This window comes from Anas platyrhynchos, chromosome 2, assembly GCF_047663525.1.
Source record: "Anas platyrhynchos isolate ZD024472 breed Pekin duck chromosome 2, IASCAAS_PekinDuck_T2T, whole genome shotgun sequence".
Taxonomy (NCBI): Eukaryota; Metazoa; Chordata; class Aves; order Anseriformes; family Anatidae; genus Anas; species Anas platyrhynchos.
The window spans coordinates 143,876,894-143,903,603 of record NC_092588.1 but is presented as its reverse complement, the minus strand read 5'-3'; the positions used below and the strand labels follow the sequence as shown (position 1 = coordinate 143,903,603).

The 26,710-nt window shown below is 38.9% G+C and overlaps 1 protein-coding gene across 32 annotated transcripts in view; it reads right to left on the bottom strand.

Moving 5' to 3' along the window:
* Positions 1-26,710, bottom strand: part of SVIL (supervillin) — a 137,793-nt gene that overhangs the window by 3,775 nt on the left and 107,308 nt on the right. For 18 of the 32 annotated variants that reach the window (XM_038175027.2, XM_072033739.1, XM_072033747.1 and 15 more), the window contains 19 exons: positions 24,406-24,483; positions 18,881-19,028; positions 16,181-16,270; positions 16,012-16,098; positions 14,811-14,988; positions 14,359-14,531; positions 12,961-13,116; positions 12,086-12,222; positions 11,422-11,569; positions 11,153-11,298; positions 9,995-10,170; positions 9,752-9,896; positions 9,128-9,404; positions 7,111-7,262; positions 5,777-5,882; positions 4,760-4,967; positions 3,973-4,106; positions 3,075-3,230; positions 2,528-2,671 (listed from right to left, as the gene is read on the bottom strand). In XM_038175027.2, the coding sequence (XP_038030955.1) occupies positions 2,528-2,671; positions 3,075-3,230; positions 3,973-4,106; positions 4,760-4,967; positions 5,777-5,882; positions 7,111-7,262; positions 9,128-9,404; positions 9,752-9,896; positions 9,995-10,170; positions 11,153-11,298; positions 11,422-11,569; positions 12,086-12,222; positions 12,961-13,116; positions 14,359-14,531; positions 14,811-14,988; positions 16,012-16,098; positions 16,181-16,270; positions 18,881-19,028; positions 24,406-24,483 (2,839 nt within the window). The remainder of the gene's footprint in view (positions 1-2,527; positions 2,672-3,074; positions 3,231-3,972; positions 4,107-4,759; positions 4,968-5,776; positions 5,883-7,110; positions 7,263-9,127; positions 9,405-9,751; positions 9,897-9,994; positions 10,171-11,152; positions 11,299-11,421; positions 11,570-12,085; positions 12,223-12,960; positions 13,117-14,358; positions 14,532-14,810; positions 14,989-16,011; positions 16,099-16,180; positions 16,271-18,880; positions 19,029-24,405; positions 24,484-26,710) is intronic. The other 14 variants (XM_072033741.1, XM_072033742.1, XM_072033749.1 and 11 more) reach the window with 1 other exon arrangement.

Genomic DNA, 26,710 nt, shown 5'->3' with positions numbered 1-26,710 from the left:
TAACCAGAAAAATATTTTCATTGCATGAACTCTGCCCTCATCACAAGCTGATCTCCTCAGTAAAAATCCCTGATGGCCAAACCAGATTCTTCCCTCTCCTGGCTGTCTGCGGCTCAGCTCTCCAGACTGCTGATTTAGCAGACAAAAACACACACAAAAAAAAATCAATACATTTTGACAAGTTAAATAAAATTTATGCACAAGGAGAACTGATTAGGTATATTCAAGGGATATTCAGAGTTGCTAATCAACCTTTTTTATATCTTCATGTAGTTAAACATGGCAAGAAAAAGAAAAAAGTGAGACAGAGGACAAAAGAAATGGAAAGAGAAAAATAAGAGAAAAGTCTTTTAATGCTTCTGATCACTCTTATACATTCTGATAGTACAATATTTGCAACATTGGTATCTCCTGGTGTTTATTTTCTCCACCTTGATAAGGTAGTCAAACCCGATAGCCTGATACAATGAAATTTTGAATTGGTTGACAAAACAGCCCAGTGGCAGATCATGAAAGGACCAGCAAAACAACATAGCTTGAACAGTAAAAAACTGCCAAAGATCCTGTTCTGTGACTTTGACATCAACTTTGCAATTGACATAATGCACAGAATTGGTCTTTTAAGAGTAGTAAACTTGCTCTGTACCTATCCAACCACACAGCTCCAAGCTCTTGAGAACAACCCCAAGGCCAAGAGGGAAAAGCCATCACTGCTGCAAAGTTATGGCCAGGGGCTAAAAAGTTAGTAGCCAGAAAAAAAATATGTATGCTAAACTTCAGACCCATGAGGACTCACTGAGGAGCTTTCCACTGTGCAAACTCAGATACAGCAAAATTACCCCAGTGCAGAAGGTAGGTGTTAATCCATCTTCCCATCATCTAACTCAGTGATGTTCAAGCCATGTGGGAAATAATCCAAAACTCAGCAGAGAGTATCAGATTCCATCTTTGCTGGGGCCAGATGATATGATTTTCTTAACCAGAAGATGACAGCTCTACATGAGGAATACAGCCTGGGGGAATCTTCCCTCTCTCTCACCAGCCTGCTGCGCTGCTAGGCACTTCATTGTACAGGCTCTGCTCCTCTATGCTGACATTTGCTTCTGCTGTGAAGCCCACTGTATGGAATGATCTCAGAGGCACATATTATTGCTCCTCTGGACTTGCAAAAAAAAATTAAATTGGGGTGGATGTAGGAGGAGAAGGAAGTAGCTAGCCTCTTCTTTAGGAATTCAGCAGTCCCTGCCAAAGACTTTTCCAACTCCTGCCTTGTCTTTAGTACCCCATTCCTGAAAACATGCTGTTGCTGATCAGAAGACAAAGTACACAGGTTAGCAATATAGTCTCATAAAGGTCACATTTCAGTGTCTCCACTGCTAGCCATCTCCTGCCAGGTATTACCAACTCCCCTCAGTGACATGAGCCAGCTGAACAGAAACAGAGCAATTGCTTCTGCTCTTATTGGACCTGCTGACTGGGAAGGAAAGAAAGGAAAGGCTGGCTTTATCCTCATGGTAGAATCCAACAAGGATGTTGCTCTCCCTCTTCAAACATACAAATGTCCATGACAGAAGTTGACAGTTGTTAACAGCTGTTTTACAAGTTGTAAAGTTTTTTTGCTACAGAAAAAAAATCAGTATTATCACGAGGTCTCTAGGTCCCTAAGAGATAAGCCTTTCCTTGCAAAAGGACATAGTTTGCACCAATTAAGGCCTGGCAACTTATTGACAATGAGAAGTGCTCTGAACTAACAGAACATGGGTGTTACTGTGCCTTCTTCCCTGGACAGTACCCACACACGTTTCTTTTATCATCCTCCACTGGAAGTTGCAGGGTCTGTTTCCAGTCTCACGTAACCTTAGATGAAATGAAAGGAAAGCACTACAGTGCCCCAAGGAAACTATACTAGTGCAGAAGAAAATCTGGTCAGAGTACCCTTACATGATCATCAACTGCAGCTTCAATCACTGCTCACTGAGCAGCAGTAGCTCTGCCTTACAGAAATGAATCTAGGAAACTACTGAGAAAATGCCTCGGCTCTGTGCTCCAGCTTTTCCAGCAGCCACCTGCTTCTGTGTGAGACTTGTTCTGGATCTTCAAAGACTTTCCATCTGCCCCACTAAACCAAAACCCAGTTACATCAGCAAACAGTATTTTCATTCAGTCTTTTGACACACAGAAGCTTATGAAATTGAAGAAGCGCTAGACAGAAAGCATCAGGTTTAAGCAACTCTGTTCTCAGAATCCACTTTTAAAAATCTGATGTCTGAATCATGCTCCCACAATGAGGGCATGGTAGGGAAAAAAAAGCACTTCCTTTAAGAAATGGGTCACCAGAGTAATGTGGCAACTTGGGAATAATGCCATTACTGGGCAGAAGGTTTGCTAATAAAGAATGGGGTATGTACCTTCAAACATACTCGTATTTATTAACACCATTGGGGGAGCACCTGAGTGACTACCCTGGGACAGCAATGTGTGGAAGGGCACGACACACTCAGAGCAGCCAGGCACAGCAATCTGTTACCTTTGCAGTACTGGAGCACTGTCTCCATCGCGCTTTTCCTGTCTGTAGCCCACCTGATTCGAGCTGATCCAGCAATTTTGTTTTCCACAGGCCACCAGCCTTGCCACAGGTACACTTCATGGTGATTGTCAACAAGGAACAGTGCTATAAAGCCAAAAAGCAACAAATCCACCATTAGGCACTTATTAGTTCTCTGAATTCTGCAAATAAATTCAGCCTTACATGTTTGTCAGCATCAGAACAGGATCATTTCAATGCTTACCAATCCCTTTTGTTATTCATCCAGCTGAACTTCAGCTGAACCCAGATTTTCTGATATAAACAAGGTATTTTTATAGCAAGCTTTTGGAATACATGCATGTTTGATTAGTTCTCAGCATCTTCATTGTCGAAAAATTACTTTTATTGCTTAATGCTGTATAAGCATCACATACACACATTTTCCTGCTATGAATTGAGTTAGAAGTGATTACAGTAACTGAATTGCTGCCCAAGGCATGATACAGTTATCTATTTGCTTGTTACTGACATATATTAAAACATATACCTGGCTGTGGGGCAGTGTAGAGATCCTCTTGCAAGAACGGCATAGAATTGATGACAGCAGGGTCTCTTGAAGGGTAGACGAACTCGGTGGCTGCGAATTCTCCCGAAGAACTACTGAGGCTGAACAGGCGTGGGGTGAAATTAAACTTTCCAGGATCTTGAAAGAACAAAAAATTAAAAATAATAATAAAAAAAGAGATTTTCAATAGAAAATGATGGAGATGAAAATTAAAAAAAAAAAAAAAAGAAAGAAAATCAACTTTTATAGAGTGACTGTAAATTCTCTGTTTTGTTTTGTTGTTTTTTTTTTTTTTTTGAAAAATCGAGAAAGATAACCAGACGTCCTGGGGGACTGGCAGCAGCTGTGATGAACTTGAGCTAAAAGGCTGGCTGCCATCAGCTTGAATACAATCCTGGCTACTTGCTATCAGCCGTTTCATAACTGGCTGTTTTGCAGTTCAAGTAAAGCAAGCCCATCTCAGTGTCTACTTTTTAGCTGACAAATTTTCCACTTTGTAAATCAATCCCCCTGCTACCTTTGCTGGCAGTTCTGAGCAGAGACTGGACAAGAATGTATGCAGAACCACTCCCTAATCCCTTCAGAAGAGAAGCAAAACGTGTTGTTAACAGCGTTAAGTGTTGCTCTGTGCTGCCTGAAAACAGAGGGGCTGCAGAAGGGGGAGAGAAGAAAATGAAACACGTTGTGTTCCAGCACTTTCCTTCTGCCTCCTTGGACAGTATTACTTAACTCAGTGGAGGGTGGTTGCTTTTGGGTGTTTTTTTTGGAAGCCTGTCTCTGAAAGGATCATCTCAACTACCGAGTTCTTCAAAAGCTTTACATTAAATCTCACAGACCAGTAAAGTACACAGTAAGCCCAAGGCCAGAAACGCAGGCCTACCTTGCAACATGCAGTCATAGGCCTTTCGATCTCGCCTTCCCAACGCATCCCAGAATCCCAAAGGCTCTGACCCTTCATCACATTCATGTATTGTCACCTTGCTGCTGCTGTGCAGCCCTGCTTCCAGCGGACATCTACGAAACAAAGAAACAGTGAGCCCAACTTTCCTTCCCCAGCCACCACTACACACACCTGCTGACCCCTCCTATTGTTAGAACCCCAAACCACCCTATAGGTTTGTCATACATTCCATGTCAACGTAATCCTTTGGAAAATTATGACCAAAATTACCAATAAACAAGGCAAAGAATTTCAACAACCATTCTCATAGCACTTCTGATCACATACCCAAGGAGGAAGAGATGCTTGCATTAATTCACTCCAGGGATTCCCACTGTACAAATTTGTAACTACTGCTGTCCTCACATGCTTTCTTAAATTCATTTCCTCTCCCTTATTCACAAGGTTCATCTCCCTTGGTTCTAATCCTCCTATCAAACGGGATTTAGTTTGCTACTCAAACATTGAGCATCTCCCTCCAAATGGAAAGATACTATTTTTGCAACTGTAATTACTTCAGTAGGATGGATAAGTGCATTTGACCCCAAGTGAAAGTGAAAACACGTGTTTTCCCCACTCCAATGAACAGACTACCTGCCATTCCTCCTCCTCAGCAAGCAAGTATATGCTGCAATTGTACTCAGAGGACAGCTTTATTTCAATTTTTCTTTGAGGCAGACTATTTTAGTCTGTATAAACATCTCCAAAACATAGGTTAGACACTCACTGTTCTTTTATTTTATTGGCTGCTGTTCTTCCTACTTCCTTGGTGTGAGATTGTGCTTTGCAGCCATGCCACAGGTAGATAAGGGCTTTATTTATATTGAGGACAATCATGGATGTCCGGGAACGCAGGCTGCTGCAGTGACATGCTACTTCAAGTAAGTTTCCTTCATTGGGAACTTCTCCTCGCACGCAATATAGTCTCCAGTCACCTGGAGCAGACAGGAACAGTGCAGCAGTATTATACAGTCATGTGGAATTGAAAATTCAAACCTCTGCTCTGGAATATTTGTTCTGATACTAGATGAATTTCACATATTGTATATCTCTGTCGTCACAGAATAAACTAGCTAAGCAACAGGTTTGGCTAACATCTCTTGAGAAACTCTGCTGCAGAATAAAATGCCTTATGAAGGCATTTTGCTAGTAGAGAGACTTCAAGGGTCACGTCAGCTCTGTTATGAGCAGAAGAGTCAAGTTTTTGTTCTGTTGTTCCATACAGGAACAAAAAGGGAAATAAACCAAGAAGTCCTTCTATTCAGCTTCACTTCCTCTGTGCACCTTAGGCACAGCAGGTCACATTCAGATGTGAGCTGGAACATTTCCAAGCTACATCTGCTTTGAAATTCTCCTACCTTAACTGCAGTATTCAAGGAATATGTTGCAAAGTGCAATGAATGGGTAACAAAAGCTTCATTTTGTTTTAGTCACAGAAGAACTGCTTATAAAAATGATCTTTTTCCTAGGCCATGTAGAAAAGAACACACTGTAAACAAGCACTTTGCTCAATTAAAAAACATCTAGAGCAATTTATACATGTATCAGTACGACAAAGTCAGCTTGCTCTTGACTGACAAAATACACTCTAAGCTCAGGGAAGAAACAAACTACCTTGAAAGCAAGGCAGTCTCATCGTTTTCATGGCATTCATTGCTCTTTCCTACAGAGCATGGCAGTTGAGACCCTCACAATAGGTAAAAAGGGATTTGGGGGCAGAAACTCTTAACTAACAGTAATTTACTTTGTGCATTTTCTTCCTCCTCTTCCCTTCTTCCAGCATGCACAATCATTCCTCCTTGGAAGCACTGCAGGAAGCATGGTGGTTCTTTCCCTTGAAGCACTTGTACCTGAAAATTGAAAGCACCAGTACTCATTAAAAAAATGAAGCCAGTATGTAGACTTAAAAAACTGCTCCCTGCAGTTTATTAAAAATTATATAGTTGTGGCCAACCTCGAAGATGGCTTTCCTTGTACTTTGAAACTGCTGACTATTGTTTAAGTTACCATATACATCAACATGCAATGAGTTTCATATGTGACCTGCATATTAAAAGAAACCTCTATCTGGAATCCAACAATCCAGAGTTTTAGAGGATAAGAAATACCAAATAAACTTTAAATTGGATTAGATTAAATTAGCTGTTATTTGAATTCTTCATAGGACTGGGCCATATTGCCTAATATTCTTTGAAACTATTATGGACATAACGTAGGAACTGAAGTAGGTTTAAAATTTGCTGCAAAACTGGCTTATGTGACAACATGCATATTCTTTGCTTATTAAGTTTTATATATAGCTAATCTGCTACAGCCAATCATTAGATCAGCTAGCTTGCACAGCATCCCACACACTGGGCCAAGTGTATTTGTACATCTTCCATGTGAACCACTGGCTTACTAGTCATGCTTATACTGCTGCTGAAGAATTAATTACAGCTTTATCAAGGTACTAACTTTAAATCTCCCATTTTGTGTGCTTGTAACAGCCAAGCCACAGCAACACTTAGCTTAGCCTAAAGACAAAGCAAGCAAGCCTGTGCTCTGTTTGATCTTTAAACTGCCTGTATCTGCAGTTGCTAGAACCTCTGCAAAACAACACAATCCCCTCCGTAATTACAGAGGAAACAAATTGAAAATTTGATTTCAAATGTATTTTCATGTCTTAGAGCCCAGCAGAGAGTGCTTCTGACAGAGTTCAATGAAACAGAGTGCTTCTCAGTGCTGGGAAGACAGTCCTGTTACCTGAATATGTACTGGGAGGAAAGGCACAAATTTCTTTCACTGTGCTTCACCTATCCCTAAGGGGGGAGGAGAGAAGACATCTTCAGCCATTCCAAGAAATATCATCTTTATAAGAGGGATTGGGGAATAGCCATCCATAAAGGAGACTGATGTGTCTCTGGAAGTTGGACTAAAGCTAAAAGTAATTTTGAGGGCTCGCTATTTGTACCTGCAAGGACACCGTAACAGAAAGAGAGTAGGAAAGAAAGATCACTCACTTTTACTGCCAGTGGCCACTCTGTGAGAAAACACAAATCTTACCAAGACTTCCACCTAGGTCTGCAGGAAACTCACCTGTGCTCCTCTCTCTTCATCAAGCTCCACTGTCATCAGTGCTGATGTCCCTTTCTCACTCACCGTGGAGTGTCTTCCTTGCCAAAAGAAATACACACATTTCTCCTTTCCAACAGCCCTTACTTGTTGCTCTCCTTTTTGCCTGCTTCCAACTGCAAAACAGAAAGCACATGCTGAAGAAAGAACACTGGCTATAAGTTTAAGTAACATGTGGTTTAATCTCATCTGCCAGCTCAGCACTATCTTGGCCAGAACAGGAAAGATAAAACGTCCAGTTGGAGGAACATCAGGTCACCAAGCCAGTGTAGTGTGCCCTTGTGCAAAGCTGGTATTGTCTCTTCAGGTGGAGGTAAGCCCATGTGGGCCAAAAAGAGCATTAAGGAAGAACTGGTAGTATCTGGAGAAAAATAACTGACAATCACTTAAGCAAATTAGCCTGTGAAATGCTACGTCCCCTCATGTTACCAGAAGAGTGCATTATGGCTCATTTTCCACATTACACTCTGTTCTTTGGCAGCAGACAAAGTAGCTGGCTGCTGAGTGATACTGGAAACAGCAACAGTCGACAAAGCTACAGGTATAAAAGAAAAATCTTTCTTGGTAGAAAACCTACAGAACAAAAGAACACCAAAGCAGTATTTTGCAGTTGTAAAAAAGTTAGGATCGGGTAAGCTTCTCCCTTGTTCCCCTCCCTCCCCTTTTAAAATTAACTCAGTATTTCACGTTGGTTTGGAAACAGGGTTAGCAGCAACATTTTTTAGAGGAACATTATTTACTTGCTATAATAAACAAACAATGTTTAGAGTAAGTGAATTTCAACAATAAAAACAGTTACAGAATATTTTACTCTTTCCAGTGAATACTACATAAACAGATATAATTAACTGAAGATTTTCAAAACCAAGGAGCTTTCAACCAGATTCTTAAAAAAAAAAAAAAAACATTAAAACTTCAGCAGTGCTGACCAGCATCCAACTGAAATACTTAGGAGAGAGCATCCTGTTTTTTTTCAAGTTGAGAATATTCATCAAACTACTATTCACTTCTAAAATATATGGTTTCACAGTCAACTGTACATCCAAGCCCATAAAAGTACAGACTCTTACATAAAAATGTATTCTTTTTTGGAATGATGGAATATGTTTTCATCCATTTGCAATAAAAATCTGTTTACAGTTCAGTATTAGTGTTACCCACTTCTCCTAAGGCTTACACGCTTTGGTATTTTTCTTGGATTCACAGTATCTGAACTCAACGATCCTGCATAAGACCTACATTTTTTGGCTAAAAGCCTGAAGCTGTATAGCTGTTTTACTCCTTTGAACCAATTTTGATATTTTCCTAGTTGGAGCAATCATTTTTTAGGCTATTTCTATTTTACTTACCACAAAAGCCACTTCTTATTTTACTGCCAGAAGGGAGAGTTCCAATGAGCATACCGAGCTGACTGACTCTCAACATTTACCTGCTGCTCTCAGGCATTTTGTCAGGACGCAGTCAAAATTTTCCACTTGAGACTGAAACCCATAGCAAAGGGTTTCCAGAAACAGCAGAAAGGACAGCAAGGGCAATGAGTTGGTAAGGGCTTTTCCTGTCATTGTTACTGTTCTCCATTACCCAGTAAAGGCTTTCGTTGTTGCTAAGCCTACCTCTCTTGCAAGACATTCACCCCACTGTCATTAGTCCAACTGCCTAATTATTTTGGTGTTAAGCTGTGGGCATAATTTTGGCTTAATGAGCTTTCTTGTGAACACACATACAACATCACTGTTGGGCAAAAGCAGAGATGGACAGTGTTACATTTGATGTATGAAAAATAACTATAGTTTCTTTTTTTTTTTTTTTTTCCCTTAAAAAATAATAGTTCTTCTACTTCGTGGCCTAGAAAGGCTAAATTCCTTACTTTTGAAACAGTTTCACATACAAGAAAGCCTAGGTATGGATCTTACCACCAACGGCAGCAGTTTTAGCTGCACTTATCCATGTTTCGGCAGGATGAAACAAATTGTTCACTAACCTGTAGTGCTCACCATGTACTTCCACTTCACAACATATGTGTCTCCCTCATGGAATTGTCCTATGCTTTGTTTAGGCAGCCTACTATAATCGAATTCGAGGATGTGCCAGACATCCACAGACGCAGTGATAATTTCAAACTGCCTTCCATCTTCTCCTTCTACAAGTCCATAGCCCCGGCCAATATTCATTCCGTCTAAGACTGTGCCTACAGTAGTCTGGGGCACAGCTACCATTAGCATGACATCGTATGGTTTAGTCTCAGATCTGGATTCTTCCTGTGAGAAAACACAGAACAGATTTCTTTGAGCATAGCTTTTTTTTTTTTTCCTTCCCCCTTACCCCACAGTTCCACCCAAACAGTTTGACTCCTGCATATTTCAGTACTTTGATATATTGTCATCACTTGATGCCTTGTCAAAACCACCTTGCCAATCTTAACTGTATTGCTCAGCACTAATAAAAAGCAACTCTGTGGCTTCACTATAGGTGGTGATGCTCTGACCTCAGGTCAAAGACAGCAAGATAAAAAGAAGTGCTCTGAATCCTTAAGAACTAGCTGCCCTGGCTTCCATCCCAGCTAGGCCATCTAGTTTGAAATACCTATCATGCTTATTAAATGCACCTTCTGGTGAAGGGATTCACTAGAATTCTTCTCATTGAGTTTCTTCAGCTCTGTCCAATCAAGAAACTTTTCTTTGAACAGTATGGTCTCATTATGTTCTGTGAGTCTGCCAAACACAGCCCAGTCTGGACGTCCTTGTCCCTTTCTGTACCAGAGAGTAAAAGAAATAGAATCAAATTAAACACTGTGAAATAAGGGCAAGAAATCTATGTTTCTGCAAAGATTAAATTTGAGTTTTTGTACCTTGGTATGATGGGATTGCATTCTCCTGGGTCCAGAGGATTTATGTCACAATTTGAGTAGTCAAAGGTGCCATTCCACAAGTGTTTTGCCAGCTGGAACGCCACTTTTCTTTGCGCTAAAGTAACTTCCTTTCCATGCCACACATACACTTCACTGCCAAAATCAAACACCAGCACCTAAAAAAACAAACCAAACCGAAACCAAACCAAAACAAAAAAACAATTTAGTAACATACAGTTAGGTTAGCTGATGCCCTGTTCCTCCAGTTTCCTGATGCTGCAAGCTGACAGTGCGTCCAACACAAACTCCTCCAAATATCTGCATTTGTGCAGTAACACCAACTGCTAGCACTGTAATGAAAGTAAGGCCATGGCAGTGGTCTGCACCTTGACGGATAGTTGTTGCAGATACTAGAACCTAAGAATAGCCTGAGTTGGAAGGGGCCCACAAGGATCATCGAGTCCAACTCCTAGGCCTGCACAGGACTGATGTGCACCAAAATGATTACTGAAGTAAGTACTGGGGATACTATGAGGTGTGTCATTAGGTGATAGCTAAGTCACTAGCAGACTAGAGAGCTCTGACAACTCAAAAACCGATTCTGCTGCATGACTGAATGATGTCTAGCTACAGCAAGCTTCTCTGAGGTGCAGACCTGTACTTCATCCCGTAACAGGAAGGCTGACAGAACATGCAGCCTGGGTGACTGGCTCAGCACACAGGCAGCACCTTGAATGTGTTCAGTAAAGTGCATCATGTCTTTATTTCAGGTATCTGCTCTAATTTGCTCTTAGAGGAGTGAAACGGTGAAAAAAGTGAAAGAAAGGCTACGAAGGATATAAATAAAAATGCTTGAAATGGGAAACAGTTTTTTATTTTTTGTTTTTCTGAAATGCTTCCTGTTTTGTACTGCATAATTTTTGAGTGTTAGAAGCCACCATTGACAAAAAGATTTACACTTCCTAAAATAGTATTTCACTTTAAATATAACACGCTAAAATTTCTTGAGACCTGAAGGACACACTATACAGCAACATGTCCATAAACACAAAAGAACCAATTTTCAGTGAAGCCTCTCCATGAGCATTTGCAGTTACTGAAAATCTTATCAGCTCTATGTTCCTGCACTTACCACAGGAGCAGTAAGTGGCACGATACCTCTTTTGGTTGTAGCAGGGTACATTTTGGCATCTTTCCCCAGTAGTCGTCCTCAGGAATGAGTTTATCCTCTACGAGGCGGTAAATGCAATTTGTTTCTATTATGGCAGCTTCATACATTTCATCTTCTTCAGGACTTCCAGCAGCTTAAGGAAAGGATTGTCAAACATAATCAGATGTTAATTTTGTATTACTTTTTTCTAGAGAGAACCAACTCAACTATTTTATTGTGATAAAGCAGCAGATACTGTAACCGTAAGAATACTTACACTGGTAATTTGTCTGGCCACCAAGGAGTTTCCAGAAGTCTTTGGCTGCATGGGTATGGGTATTTATTCCTTCTTCAATAGTCTGTATATATGAAGCTCTACAGCCAAGTTCCCTCTTTGTTTGAATTAAAGTTGCAAGTTCTGAAGCCTAGGAGATTAAGAGTTATCTGAACAGGATTGCATAAACCTTTGGAACACTTGTGTATATGGCATTCAACGAGAAGGCAAAGGTAGATAATATATATACATGAAATAACAGTAGAAATAGTTATTATTTGTTGCCCTAAATAAACAGACAGTAGAGAAAAAAGTTACAGAAATACATTCATTCTTTCATTTGCCTTAAAACAAGACTTGATCTTAACGAACATGGGAATAAAAGGACATCCTGCAATTCAGACTTTTTTTTTGTTTGTGTGCAAATTCATTTCCTGAGGATATCCTCTTTTCTCTTGCAGCTTTGCAACCTACATGCTCCTATGTCAGCTTTCATTCAGTGCACAGGCTTAAACATGTTTATGGGAAACCTGCATATCTACCTGACTTTGTTACACACAAATTTATTGAGACAAGTGGCACCAAGGCTCAGTTACATCAAAGAGATGTATGCTGTGATAGTTCTGAAAATAAATAGTAAAAAAAAAAAAAAAGAACTAGCACTTACCTTTGCTTTTTCTATGACATTTGCAAACTCTCCTACCCACAAGAAACAGAGGTGTGGAGTTAACAACAGGAAACAGTCTCCACTGTTCAGTGATGAGGCCCTTGGTTCAACTAATCTTGTTTGAACATGTCTTCTTCCTAAAGATAAAACAAAGCTAATTATATTCCTATGAATAATGCCATCAAATGCCAAAGTCTAATTGTTCTGAATGAAAGACAAACACTCCTGGCACATTTAGCAAACTATATGGAAAAGGACTGTTAAAAAAGAAGAATTATGGTGGAGGAAGGGTTTTCTCACAGGAAGCAAAATTTGTTGCCTCCTATCAGCTAATATTTCTATTATTTCCTGTTCTTGCTTTAACAACTTTATGCCCTTCTGGAAAGAAATCAGTTGTAAATGGCAGAGGAGCAGCCAAATTCTAAAATCATTTACATGTGCTTCAGGGAAGGTATGAGACGGTTTCATAAGTCAGTAAAAAGTTTTAAGGATTTTACTTTGCCAAAAAAACTAGCTATTATTTTGCAGAATCAGATACATTGCTATGTCATGTAAAAGGAAGTGGAGCAAAAACATTGTCAGTTCACCTCCAAATTACACTGAACACTAGAAAAATTGGACAGTCCAACAATTTCTACTGGAGGTAGCTGTAATTCCTGAAACATTCTGTTTTCTCTTTAGAAAACATACACCTATTGGGAAGGTTTTGCATTTGTCACACAGTTTTCTCTTAGTGTGAAAAGAGAAAAGCTTTTGTGCATAAATCTTGACCTGGAGATCTCCTAGAACAAAGTAAGCATTCAATTGTGATGGCAACTCCCACGTATTTCAATCAGCCCAGAATGTGCAGAAAGTAAAAAACAGCTCTAGCATACCTTTAATTTGCAGCAGCATTAGCTTCTTGTATGGCACAGCACTGTTGTTAGAATTTTGCTCTGTGAGATTAACACTCCGCAGGCTAACATTGCTGAAGTTCTCCTTGCTTGCCAGGCCAGCAAGTGCTACTTCTGAGAAATTTGAGTTTGTGGACACTTGCACATTAAAAAGAAAAGAAATGGAGAAAAAACACACACACAAAAAAAAGACAAAATTATATTCAAAATAGCTTTGGTTGCTGCATTACAAAAAATATTTTCCTCACGTATTTCCAGGTTTCCCCTCCTCAATAGCAACACTAAAAAACAAGTTGAATGTAGATTAACTGCTACCCTCAAGAATCTGTGGGTTTAGTAGTACCTAAGTCTCCAGATACCATCCAAAACTAAACTGTCAGTGTCAGAATTATGATCTTTGGCAGAAATACTACCTTCAGTAAGAAACATGACTTACCCAATGTTTTGTGAAGTACTGTGCAGATCTTCAATGCCATATACGTGATTAATGATGAAAGAGACCCGAGTCGCCAAAGCTAATGAACTCAAATTCACTTCAAATTTGTCTCAGCTAGTGTGATGCAACAGCCACTTATATTTCAAAGAATTAGTCGTGTTTTACTGTAAACTTAAAGCCTTAAATTCTTGGCTGCTTCTGCTTATTTTGCAACCAAAGACAAAGCAGTTTATGAATTTATAATTCAGGGAAATGCTTCTCCTCAAATGGCAATAAAGTATTAGACATATCATTAGTGTTTCAACAATACAGGCAACTTTTAGAAATGATCTCCTTTTACTCAAATTTTATGAAGAAAAGTTGCACTCCAAATGTTAAAAGCGGCTTGACAAACCTTTGATATAATTTAACAATATCATCTCATGCTGTCAGTCTGGTTCTCAGGAGAGAGCAATGTCACAAGCAAAACACAAAGCCCTGCTACAGAGCACAGATCAGATCCTTTATGGAAATTAACCTTTGGGAGTCAAGAAAGCTAGTTCCAGTTTGAAAGAATACAAGGACCCAAAATTGAAGCTAGTGTACTTGAACAAAAATTTACCTATTCTTCCCGACTTCCCCTAACCCCACAGCATAGTATTTTTCTAGATTTGCTTTGCTTGATCTCCTGCCCTCACCCTGCAAGTGTAACAATGCTACCTCTGCACAAGGTGACAGCTATAAATAAATATGCACAACAGGAGGCTGCAGGTAGCTTCCCCTGAGGAAATCAAACATGCCCTTTTCTTCAGACCTCCTAGGCCAACCTACATTCAACCTTATACCTCAACTAATTTATGGTCTCCTGGAGAATATGTTTTATTCCTTTTTTTTTTTTTTTCTGTGTTTTGTTTTTAATTAAATTAGCAAGACAGTGGCTTGTACAAACCATCCTGTTAGCTTACTTTTTTCTACTTTCATTCTCTTTGATTCCATGAAGGCAACATTCAGTCTTTGTTCAGTGTACTCATGAAGTATATCTTCTCTTGCTGCCAGCATTTTCAGGGGATTTCTTGAAGACTGAACTCGGCGCATAGGCCTCACTGCACGTTTGTGCTCTGCTACAGAAGATATTAACCTGAAAAACAGTGTTTAAAATTATTAGTTGAGTTTCAGTTGCTAGTCAGAAGCATCTAATGACAGGAGATTGGCTTTGATTTGGAGTGTGCTGTTTGTAATAAAATCAGAATCAGTTCACTGATCCAGACTGAAGAGTAGTTTCAAATATATGTAGAAGAAATGGACATGCCCAGTACTAACATATCTACTAAGATATCTACTAAAATACCTTAAAGCTGAACTTTTTGACCACCACCCCTATAGCTGCATTCAAAACAATGAAAATAGTAAATCTTACTTTGGTGCATAGGGATCAAAGATGGCATCAAAGTCCTCATCAAGGTCCAAAGGCACTGAGGAGGAAGGGAAATCCACATGGCGATAAAATTTGGAAAATGTTTCATCATCATCCAGCTTCATCACCTCTTTCACAGATTTTCCTGTAACTGTCAATACTGTCTCTGGCATCCCAGCAACTGCAGGAAAAGAACCCATGCATTAAATAACTGAATTAGAGTTTCTAACTGTAGAAGAAGTTAACAGGGTTGTTGTGGTTTTGCTTTGGTTTTCTTTGATTGATGGAATTCAAGGGAAACATGGTAGAAATGTCTGTAGGAAAAGAAATGATAAAGTGGGACCGTAAGTGCTACTGATACGCAAAGATCTTTATTACAAAATGGTTGAAAAAATGGCGAAATACAAAGTTAGGCGCTATCAAAAATGTGTTGTTTTGGTAGGATGTTATATGCATTTTATGGTCTTGTGTATTCCATGGTGCCTCTGACCAAACAAATCCTTGCCTTGAAAGATCTACTAAAACTACAAGTGGAAAGTCACTACTTGACATTAGTATAGTGCAATCATTATACAATGCTAGTGCCTCTGCTACTCAAATGTGAATGCATTTATTTTCAGTATTTGACACTACAATGCACAAAAGAATTTTTGTCATACAACATGGAAGACTAACATATAAGATGGAAACAACTAGAGGACTCTAGACAGCTTTATATATGGCCAACAAATTGTTCAAGGAAGCTGTATGAGCTGCTACAGAAAATCAATTTTCAAAAATCAGGAAGGTGGATGAATTGTGCTTGGGAGCAGCTTAGTGTCATATCTTCAATTTAGTAAGTTTAAAAAACATTTAAAGCTGTTTCATGGTATATGTTCAATGCGGTTCAGTGTCTTGAGTGTATAGATTTCAGAAATTTTGCTCTCAATAAGAATGTGTACATCGTATGTGGAGAAAAAAGAAAGTTGCACTTTTTTGTATTTGTGATTTATTCTGTTGTATACATGTAATGCAATAGTTTGTTTTTGTTTTTTGATAAAATTCAGCAAAGACTGAAACAGGAAAACAAGCTGAACAATCAGAAAGTATTGTCTGAACAAAGCAATATTCAGCTTCTGTTACCAGATATTTTAACTTAGAAGTACTTCAAGTGATTTAGTGAAGTCTGAGTGAATACATTGCCTTCTTTGGTAATTGTACTGACCTTTGTTATTCAGCCTTCCCAAGAACGACTCCAGCTTGTCGAGCTTCATATCGGATTCCAATTGCATATCAGGCCTGGCTTCAATTTCTAAGCAAAACAGAAAGCAAAACTGGTTAAGTCATGGCAAGTAAAAAAGTCTAAACTTATTTCAGCCATTTTTGTTCCTTACCTTCCAAGGGCTTTGTCACTGGAGTGGTAGACTTCTGCCTGTTACTGAAAGGGGATGCTACTGGTGTTAGTGCACTTGGAGAAGCCAGGCCTGCATAACAATAGAGAACAGAAGAAACAGTCTCACGTCAGACCGCATCTGAACAGTAAGAGAGCAAGCTATACAGGGGAAAGAGCTGAGCCTTGCCATTTCCTGCAGTCCATTATACTACCCCTGCCTCCACAAGTGTTGTATCAGTGATGTTGGGAGTGTGCTGCCCTGCCCATTCCTTAAATCAACAGCAATCTCAGAAACTGCCCCATTCACAAGAACAAAGCTATTTTCCAAGTGTCACTTGGTTTACATTTTGGACTTGAGTTCTACCCAGGCCACACGCTAGAAACACGCAACCATTCTGTACAAAAAGGTGCAAAAAAAGAGCAGGGAAATTACCCAGACCCTAGTGTTGTCTCCCCTGCCTGGACCCTTCTTTAACCAAAACTATTTTAAATAAACATAGCAGGATGCATTTGACCTGTGAATACAGTCCCTGGATTAAGCAGTAATTCTTGAGCATGGCTGTTTTGTGTGTGTGTTTTTGTTTTGTTTTGTTTTGTTGTCCTACAGGATTCCCTGTATTTTTCTACAGGGAAGCAGAAAAACAGAAATGGAAGAATACTCACTATATCAAGCAAAATTGTTGAATTTGTGCTCTTCTCCCTCCTCAGTAACTATCATGAAGCAATTCATTTTCAACTCAGTAGATAAAAATCAAAGGACGTTTTTGTTCTTTTGATACAAATCTGTTGCTCTAGTAAAACAAATTGGGCTCTATGGATTTAGTGCTTCTGATTAGGTGGAAAAGCATACTGTAGTGAAGATTACATCTATTAACCATTGTTGCCTAGGTTTTCAGTGAGGGAGGAAAATGATATTTAAGCCTTCCTCTAATAGCTGTTCTCCACTTAGCCATAGCTTACTAATTACTGAGTCACATAAGTTTAAGTCATTAATTGTTCTGATCAGATAAACCAATGCTGTGCTGAGAGAAACTACACTAACCATTTTTCCACCACCTTTACTGCAAGTCCTAGCAAGTCATAATTGCCAAACACCAGCACAGATTTAAAATATAATCAAGTAGTTTTTCCATAAACACACTTTTCCCGTTACCTAAGAGACTCAATTATTCAGCAGGCTTTAAGTCAATTGGTAAAGCCTTCAACACGATGTATTTGAGAGGACACAGCTTTTAAGCAGCTCTCCCAGGACTTAATCCACAAGACCACAATGAGATCTGCTTCAGATGTTAGTCAAGAATCACCTTCTGAGTAGGACTGAAAAATTTTAAGCTGTAAGAAGCAATTAAAATACAGCATCTGTGCACCCGTATGTAACAAGGATTTAATTTTGCATTGCTTTCTCATCATCCCTTAAATTAAAAACCTATCATGATAATTTCTTCTTCTAGGCAACAGAAATAGCACACATCTGCATAAAATCCCACTCGGGCTACTTTTATTGATGTCACTGTCACTGGATTACCTTGTTTCTCCACAAGACTGATTACAGTAACTAAAGAGATCCTTTAGGTACAGAGTTAGGTACAGAGGATATTTTTCTTTTCCTATTAAGAACAAATGCTATCATCTTCTCTTCCTTTCACAAGATCAACGTATTTGGCAAAATATCACATTTTATTGGTGACCCTCCAAAACAGGTTAGTCTTGAAACACTGATCACTAGCATCTCTCGCGGCAAAACGATGTAAGCAGCAGCTAAAGCACACTGCTAATAGATGTAATTGTCAGTATCATCTGTTTTATCTGCAAACAGAGTGCGTTCTAGACTGCAATTAGATTTACTCCCTGTTGTAATACTGCCTTCAATCCACAGTATGTTTCTTGGGTGGTTGTCATAAAACTCAAGGTTCATTGTTGTGTTTAACAACCAGTTTCTTGTCACAGAGCAAACTTTATTATTCTCTAGCTACAAGAGATCAGTTTAGGTACCTTCTTCCAAAACTATCATCTTCCCAGACCCACTGCATAAACAGCTGTATTCTGCCATGGACAACCTTCACATATTTCTGTCCACTTCCAGAGAATAATTGCATCTGGAAACAGTGATGGGCTGAATTTCATGATCCCAAAGATGTCAGCATTGCTCCCATGTCACTTCTACTCCCTGGTTCTACGCAGAAATCTGTTCAGTGATTTCCTGAGCCAAACACAACTCTGAAGTTGTCGTCCAAAACATCATCCATAAAAATAACACATGTTTGCTAAATATTCCCAGAGATCCTAGGAGCGGGGCAAGTGCCAGCAACAGCAATGGCTAGATTTCACAACTTTTCTCTAAAAACTGCACCTGGGTTTTCAAATGAGAAATAAATAAGGAAGAATAATCCAACTGTGCCCTCTGGATTGTATTTGAAGGAAAAATGAAACACATGAACATTTAAGTGATTGATGATCACCAGCCAAGACAGATCCCTGTAACGACTGGATAGTAGTGCAGTAGAGCAGAAAAAAAATGGATCAATACCAACAGCCACAAGAAGCTAGAGAGAACAGCCTTATGGAGTGATATTTGTTTGAATATAAACAGCCCTCCTCTTGCTAAACATGGATACTGTTTCTGCTTAGCTTTAGCCTGACTTTATTTTGACTAGACAGATAAGCAGCGGCTTGTTTATATTGGGATCATTTCATCACTGACCTTTTTTAACCATTCGGCCAGCTACAGTGAACTGCGTGGAGTCATTGGCTGCTCCTTTACCCTTGGATTTCCAGGCTTCTTCTCGAGCTGTAATCAGGTGTTTTCTTTCTTCAATAGTCATTTGACTCTCCTGATTATCTGCTAGCCTCTGATTTTTAAGGGGGAAGAGAGAAAGAGATGTTTAAAAATAAGTAAACCGACCCGAACATAGCAAAGGACTGGGTGAACATTTCAAATGCCAGCTGTAGAGGCAAGAGAACAGGAGCAACAAGCTACTAAAGGAAAGTCACAGAGAGAGCTTAGTAACCCCGGCCCTTACAAGCCTCATTGTTTTGCTTCCTCATTAGACTGTGAAGATAAGGTTTTGGTCTATGTTCTTTGACCTTTTATTGAAACTATTGGCCAAGGCAAATAGCATCCCTCTAAGCAAAACAAACCATTTACTCTGGATGTGACATAGTTTTCCAGACCTCGTTCTCTTGAAATGTGACTTGCTACACTACTGAGATCACTAACCTGACTTTCAGCAAATGTTTTCAAGTGTGCAAATTCGCAGGTAGCACAGGGAATAACAACTAAGTGGAACCTCAGTTTGTCATTTCTGAACCACGCTCTTACAGCAACTTCATTTTCCAGGCAGGATTAGCAGCCTTATCTCTTCAGAGGCTGTTCACTTTAGGTCCTAGGTCAGTTTGCTCTTCTGAATATTTTTCCAATGACTGTGATCATTTCCCCCCTCACCTTTTTTTATGGGTCACCCTCAGCTTTCCTTGCTTTCTTTACAGAGTAGCACCCAACAGCTTGAGCGATTAGAAGCAGCTAGGAGCATTAAGCATCTTAGTGCCCTCCTAACACACAGGATTGATGGAGGTACATTAAATAGGAAGGAATTTACATTCTCAGCTGTAGTTAGGTTAGGCCAAAGAAACATTGCTTCAATGCACTTTGCTTAAAAAAGTAGCAATGTTTCAGGGATTGTACCGCATAGACATCAAACATTCTAGTGCATGGGGCTGTCAGCTCTAGAATGATTTTCAAGTTGTGTGCTATTTGACTTTTTTTTTTCACAAATTAACTGCTAGATTTGAAAAAACACATGAAAATGTAAACCTTTAGCAAAGCACTAGCTCATACAACCACAGAAGAATTGAACTGAAAAAGAACCCAAAAGCTTGTGCATGTGAGGTAAACACTCTTCTTGGTGTCAAGATACAAGGAAGGGATATAAACTCACATATTCTTATTTATTTATTTTCCTTAAATTAACAGCATTGAAGAAATTGGCCCAAGGTTAACCCTGTAAATAAAACTTTACAAGAACTGTTGTGGCTACAGAGGGCACAGGGAAATAGAGACTTTCTTACGGCTTTCAGTGTGTACCATGGGCAGCATCCATGGGGCAGAAGTGTAAAGACAAGCCAAGAAAGTGGCTTGTAGTAGTAGTACAAGCCCTTGTATTACAAGGACTAGAACATGCAAGCCCTCCACTCCTCCCTCTAGTTCCATATACCTCTGTAACCTTCTGCAGTAATGTTTGCACCCAATTTATCAGGAAAGGTAGTTGGGCAGCCAGACACTATGACTGCCAGTCATGATAATCTGGATAAAACACTGAGAATTTTCCCTAGAGCTCCAAAATGTTCAACAGAAATATAAAAAATGCAAGTCTATTAGAGTATATCTTTCTCTTCCATAAAAGCCTCTGAATACTTTAAATGGAAACACTGAAAGCAACCCCTACTTGTTTTCCTCAATCTCCACTCATTCCAATGTTGGAAGCACAGCCACCTCTGGGATGAGCAGCTGGCAGAAAAAAAATCATAGCAACGCATTACAGGAGTTCTGGTGAGGAAATTAACAAACACCCAACGAAACCACAAGTGAAATTTGAAACACAAACCAAATATTTTTAATTTAGCAAGGATGCTGTCTTTGATTACAATATGAAAAGAAGTGAAGAGGCAAGAAGACGTAGTATTTTATATGTTGGTGAGTTCTGTTTGTTTGTTTTCTCTCTCAAGTGATGGGGGCTTAATTTCACGTTTTCCCTCTAGAGAATACATGAAGAATGTGCAGAGCTACTGGAAATTCTGAAGGCACAGATCTGGAATGTGTCTGCATTAATCGCTGCACACATAAATTTTAAGAAAGGTCATGAGTAAATCTGGAGCAGTGTCAAAGAACAGAAGACAGTAAGTAGCTTTCTAACATCATAAACAAACTTCTTTTTAATGGAAGATTTAAAGCTGCTCCATTGGGCAAAACATCCTCAAGTTCCTGAAAATCAGCCTGGATGCGTATACCACAAAACCTGAAGCAATTTCATAACAGATCTCTTCCTAATGCACCAAGACTCCCACCTTCCCCTATTAATGAACAAATGAACTTCAAAAATGATGAGCTGAATGGACAGCAAGCAATCCCTAACCCATATAACTCATCATAACAGTCCTGGTGAAAAACAAAAGCATATGCTGTGCTTAAAAGAAAGAACAATTTTCTATAGCTAGAGAACTAGTATGAGCCAAGGCAATTGTCAGTAAAAAAAATTCATAACAAATACCCTTGGTAATTGGGAGTAGTTTAAATAGCTTGCACAATTGCCAAAGGGCAGCATTTCTGGAGGAATGAGCTGGCTAAAACACATTCTGCTCGAGGGAAGATATTGTGAGAAATATAAGCCTTGCCAGTCTTCAAAGTGCAAATTTTATTTCCAAATAGGAAAAAAAATGAAGAAAGATATAAAATTAATAAAAATCTCAAATTCATACCTGTGACCTTTTGATAAAGGATGCTAGAGACTCCAATAAAAAAAAATATCAAAATAAGGAATTATTTTGGCCTATCAGGAGTAAGTAAAAGCTTTGGAAGATGCTGCTTTTCCCACTACACAGAAGTACTTATACACAACGAAACATTTGTATGTGTAATGGAAAATACATCTATGTTTTCACTGATATCTCTTGTTACAGACGAATGATAAAATCTTAAAATCAAGTTAAATACTGAAAGGGTCCAAAGAATTGGCATCCAGCAACATGAAATAACTGGCATAGGAGATGCCCCAAACACAAGCACCAATTAAAAAACAAAACAGAGCAAAACCAAAAAGAAAAAAAGCTTTGAAAATGGGAAATTGCATAGTATTGATAAAAGCTAAGATAAGAACAATCTTTAGCAGCAGAAGAATTGAAGCATGTAAGTACAGGTCACATAAGTTGTGTTTCTTTCCAGACAATCATGGGAAGACTGCTGTAAGACAATCAATAAAGAATCAAAGCACAGTTGCATAATTAATGCCATTCCACATGGCATTATGGAAAACAGGTTTAATCAAAATGGTAAGTTTGATGAGATCAAGTATGATTAAATATGTTAACACAGTTACCTCTGATTTCTTTAATATATTTGACTTAATCACAGATGACATTCGGAGCTTTTTTTGAGCAATATAAAAATATCTTTGCAGCTTGCAGACTATATACTAGTTAACTGACAGAAAAAAAATACTTCTAAACAGGGCCTGGCCATGCAGTGATGTGCTTCATCCCATCCCTGACCAGTATGGTTTCATGCATGTGGAAAAAAAAAATCGGTTCTGCTGAGAAGAACCTCGGGATGACACCACCACACAAGAGAAGGGTGGGTGATAAAGATGAATAATCACATAGATTAAAAAAAAAAGGTTTTCAGAACAAGCTGGTGAGCCAGGTTTTTAAGAGCACAATCACCTGAAAAGAGAATCAAGCAAGAAAAAAAGCCAATTAGAAATATAGAAGAAGATGAGGAAAAACATGGAGCAGTAGTTCTGAATCAAATGAAAGAGGGATTACATACAATGGCAGCTAAGAACTGGTATCATCCGTCGGGACTGTATAAACAAGAATACTGAGGAGAGGAGGAAGATGGTGAGTCTCCATACTGGGATCTTTCTTGAAAGATCTCATCCCATTTCCAGCATCTACACTTCTATCCAGGATGCCAATAGTTTTGTAAAGCTTCAGAAAAGGTCTAAAATATTTTTTCAATATTTCTGCTTTCAATCTACCTCATATTAATTCAGATTTATACACGTTCTTACTGAAGAGAGGGTTAAGAGTTAAGTTCTACAGAGTGAGAGTAATTTACATTAAAAATTACTTAAAATTGCAGTGCATTTTCCATGTTCAGACAGTTGAGAATAAAGACCACGTATTTTTTCGAAAAGAACTACTTCAAGTATGAGGAACAGTTATAAACCTGATGTAAGAACAGCTAGATAAAGGGATTACTTTTCTTGCACTGCTTGCCTGGGCTGGCTGATGACACTGGTCTCTTCTAGCACTGCAACACATTTCTTGGGAGTATGCACAGGTGCTCCCCTGTTTCTGCAGCATGAATTCATGCTAAGGAAGGGCCCACACCTAGGCAGTGCTCCTTTTTGTACCCTACAATTTTCTAGTCTAAGCAGTGCCACATTGGGTCACAAGAACACAATTCACAGTGGTCTGTGAGCCTGCCTTATATTTTTAAGCTTCTTTTCTTTCTTACTTCTATTTTATAAACACAAGAAATACAAGTATTGACAGTTTTCTATGTCAAGGTCTGTGTCGGCCCCTAGCTGGAGGAGTCCAAACCAAAAATGGACACTAAAAATGTATTTTTCAAAGTGGGAATCCATTTAAAACCACTGTTATGAATTATATAAAAGAGGTATGTATTTGCCTTGTAATACAAATAACTTCTCTGCTTTGGGGTCAACTGATCCTCATTTAAGATAAATGAGGTGAACAGCTATTGAAGGACTTTCTCTCTCCACAGACTATTGAGGGGATATTATGTTATTAAGTTAGATGATACATTTACCTTCTTGATATATAGAACTGCTACACTCCATCATGATAAAATGAACAGGTTATCTTAAGTCTAATAGTAATAAAGCTGTATTAAACTCAGAGCTTACAGAGTAAAGGTAACAATAATGATTTTCATTTGCTAGCCCAAAATTTAATTTTTGATTAAAAAAAAAATAATTGGAGTTTTTGGGAACACCCCCAAAAACTTCTATGAAAGTGAATGTGGAAATGGTAAATATCAGCAGTCAAAGTATTTTGTTTCAGTAGTCTCTACCATAATCATCACCATCTCTTCTAGCAGTGAATAACTGTTCCTTGGATTCATTACCATTACCCCTACTAGCCAGAGTGCTCCTGACATGAGACACATGCTGTATTTTGGCGGGGGAGAATGGAGAACTGAGTGGATTCCTGGTAGTACTGCCACCACAGGTCTGAGCTGGGAGGCCATGCAATAAAGCAGGATTAGATTTGCATAGATCTATCAAGACCTTCCACTGAACTCTCCTTGTTTTCTTGTGTACAGCTTGCTTCTTTGCCCACTCCTGTTAGGTTTCCTTAAAGCAGCACTTATTAAGCTGGTTAATCAACTAAGAGGATTATTAATTCCCTATGTAAAAGGAAAAAAAAAAGTCAGAATGTGTTTACTTGATATTTTTGAGCATTTAAACTGTGTGGATGTTTGCTCACCTGATTAATAGGTAGAAAAGGATGAAATTTATGGACAGCAGGTATAACAGGAGAGTAAGTAGAAGCATATACAGGTTCCTATGAGAAGGACAGAAGCAAAGTAAAGGAATTAGAAAAGAACTGGACTGCCAGAGGTGAAGATCGGGGAAAACAGACTCATTTTCCCCAGGGTCTTGAGATGAAGTAAATCTCAATCTTTTAATCTTCTAGAAGCATTTTCCCTCTTGGAAAGCCAGAGACCAAAAATGTTTTCGTAACACAACAGCATGTTCACCAAAGCCACTCCATGCAAGAATTAAAGATGTTAGTAACATCACAACAGGTCACAACACTAATCAGCCCAGTCAGGAGATGCACATTTTGTATGCTGCTAATCTTTATCACTCTGCTTTCATGCACCAGTAACATGATGAACCATGTCAGCCAAGATGGGAACAATTCTGCAGCAAGTTTAATCAACCAACAAGCCACCTACGTTCAGGACAAAAGGAAAGAACATTTACTAAAACTGAGATACTCAAAAACCATCTGGAGGGAAGCACTAAGCCACGGCGCTTAGCAAAGGTGAATTTACCATTCTAAACAAAGCCTACGAATAACCCCTGCCTCAGAGCTGGGCTTACCCAAAGCTGATTAAGACATGGCTTTAACAATGATAATTCTTCTTCCTTTCTCTAGGTTAATACAGAACATTGCACAGCATGGGACAACTGCAGCTCGTTGGAGTGGCCCAAAATGAAGCCTAGCCATTAAAGCTTCAGCTGTGATTAGCACTGGGTACAAGCACTTGGTGGCTGCCATATCTGAAATGGAGAAAACTATTACCACAGGAGGAGACTAATGTTTTGCCTAAAGGTCACTTTTTAAAGGCCTACCTCCTTTAAGATTTCTATACGCTTCATCTCTGAGTAATTTGGAATTGACTGCTCCGTCCTGGCCTTTAACACCAGTACTGAGCTGCAATACAAGCTCGCCATAAGAATTAAGTGCATTTCAAATGTCATTCACTGCTTCAGTGCTACTGTGGTGCAGCTGGTAATCCCATTAATCAGGGACATCGTTAAAATGGCCAGCTATAAAACAGGAATCTTCATTCCAGTAAGTCCCACTGTTTTGATACTAAGACTTTAAAGTTAGTTATGTTTTCTACACAGAGAAAAAAAATATACCGAATCCAAAATATTTTTCCAAAATAAAATGGATACTTTTCTAAGACATTCCACAGCCTACAGTTGTTCCCCTGACGATAGAGCAATCCTTTAAGTTGTCCAAGTATATTTTAGTGTACATGTAAGTAATTTAAGAAGTCTCACATCTTCCAACAGATTTTCCTCCTATATGCAGCAATCATTAAAACAGATGCTGGACCTCCATGTAAATCGCAACTCCCCCCCCCCCCCCAAGTCTCTATCACTTTGAGTTAATTCCTTATTCTACTTTTTCCCCATTTTAAGTTTCTCTGTCAGCTTTTCCATAAATTTTATGGCTTTTCTACAGTTTAGCCCACATATAAATGATTGTAACACCTTTAGAGAAATATCTCAACATGAATACAACTGTGAAGAAACATTTTGACTAGAAGAGATCAAACAGCACTACTTAATGTAGCCATTTTATTAATATTAATATTTCAACTTTTGTTGATTACAAGAAATCTAAATGTACTCTGATAACTTCTATTTTATATAGCTATGCTTCAATAAGCAAACCTCTAGAATGAGTTAAACAACCTTTCTAAAGACAAAAAAAAAAAATCCTAAAAAGGTGAACTTGACCACATTAAGAACAGTGACATACAGCATCTAGAAAAACTTCTGTCGTGCCCTGCTGGTTAACAATAATGCCTGAAGTGTACACACTCTTGCTGCCAATGCAAGACTGCTGTGTGTGGAAACTGTATTTTAACTAGCTCCAAACACAGTAGTCAATTCAGATCCTGCACTTTTATTGCAAATTCAGCAACAGCAAGCAGTAAATTTCTGAAGTACATTATAAAGAGGCTCTTCTACAAGTAGGTACTTCTGTGGCATGCTGCTTCGTGGTCCTCGCAGGGTAATAGCCACCACACTGAAGAATTATAAATAGCAGTATTTCCAGATGTGAGGACATCTGACAGTGATGTGTTGGAAGCAGTGTGGTCGATGTGGACAAAGCTCTACATTATTTGTCACACACGTAATGAATCAGCATCACAAATATCAATACAGTTGTGTCTGACAAAACTACTGACATTTTTTTCTTATATATTAAAGATTTCACCCACATTTTGGCAGAAGTGCAAAAATCCTCTGGCTCAGGCTCTAAA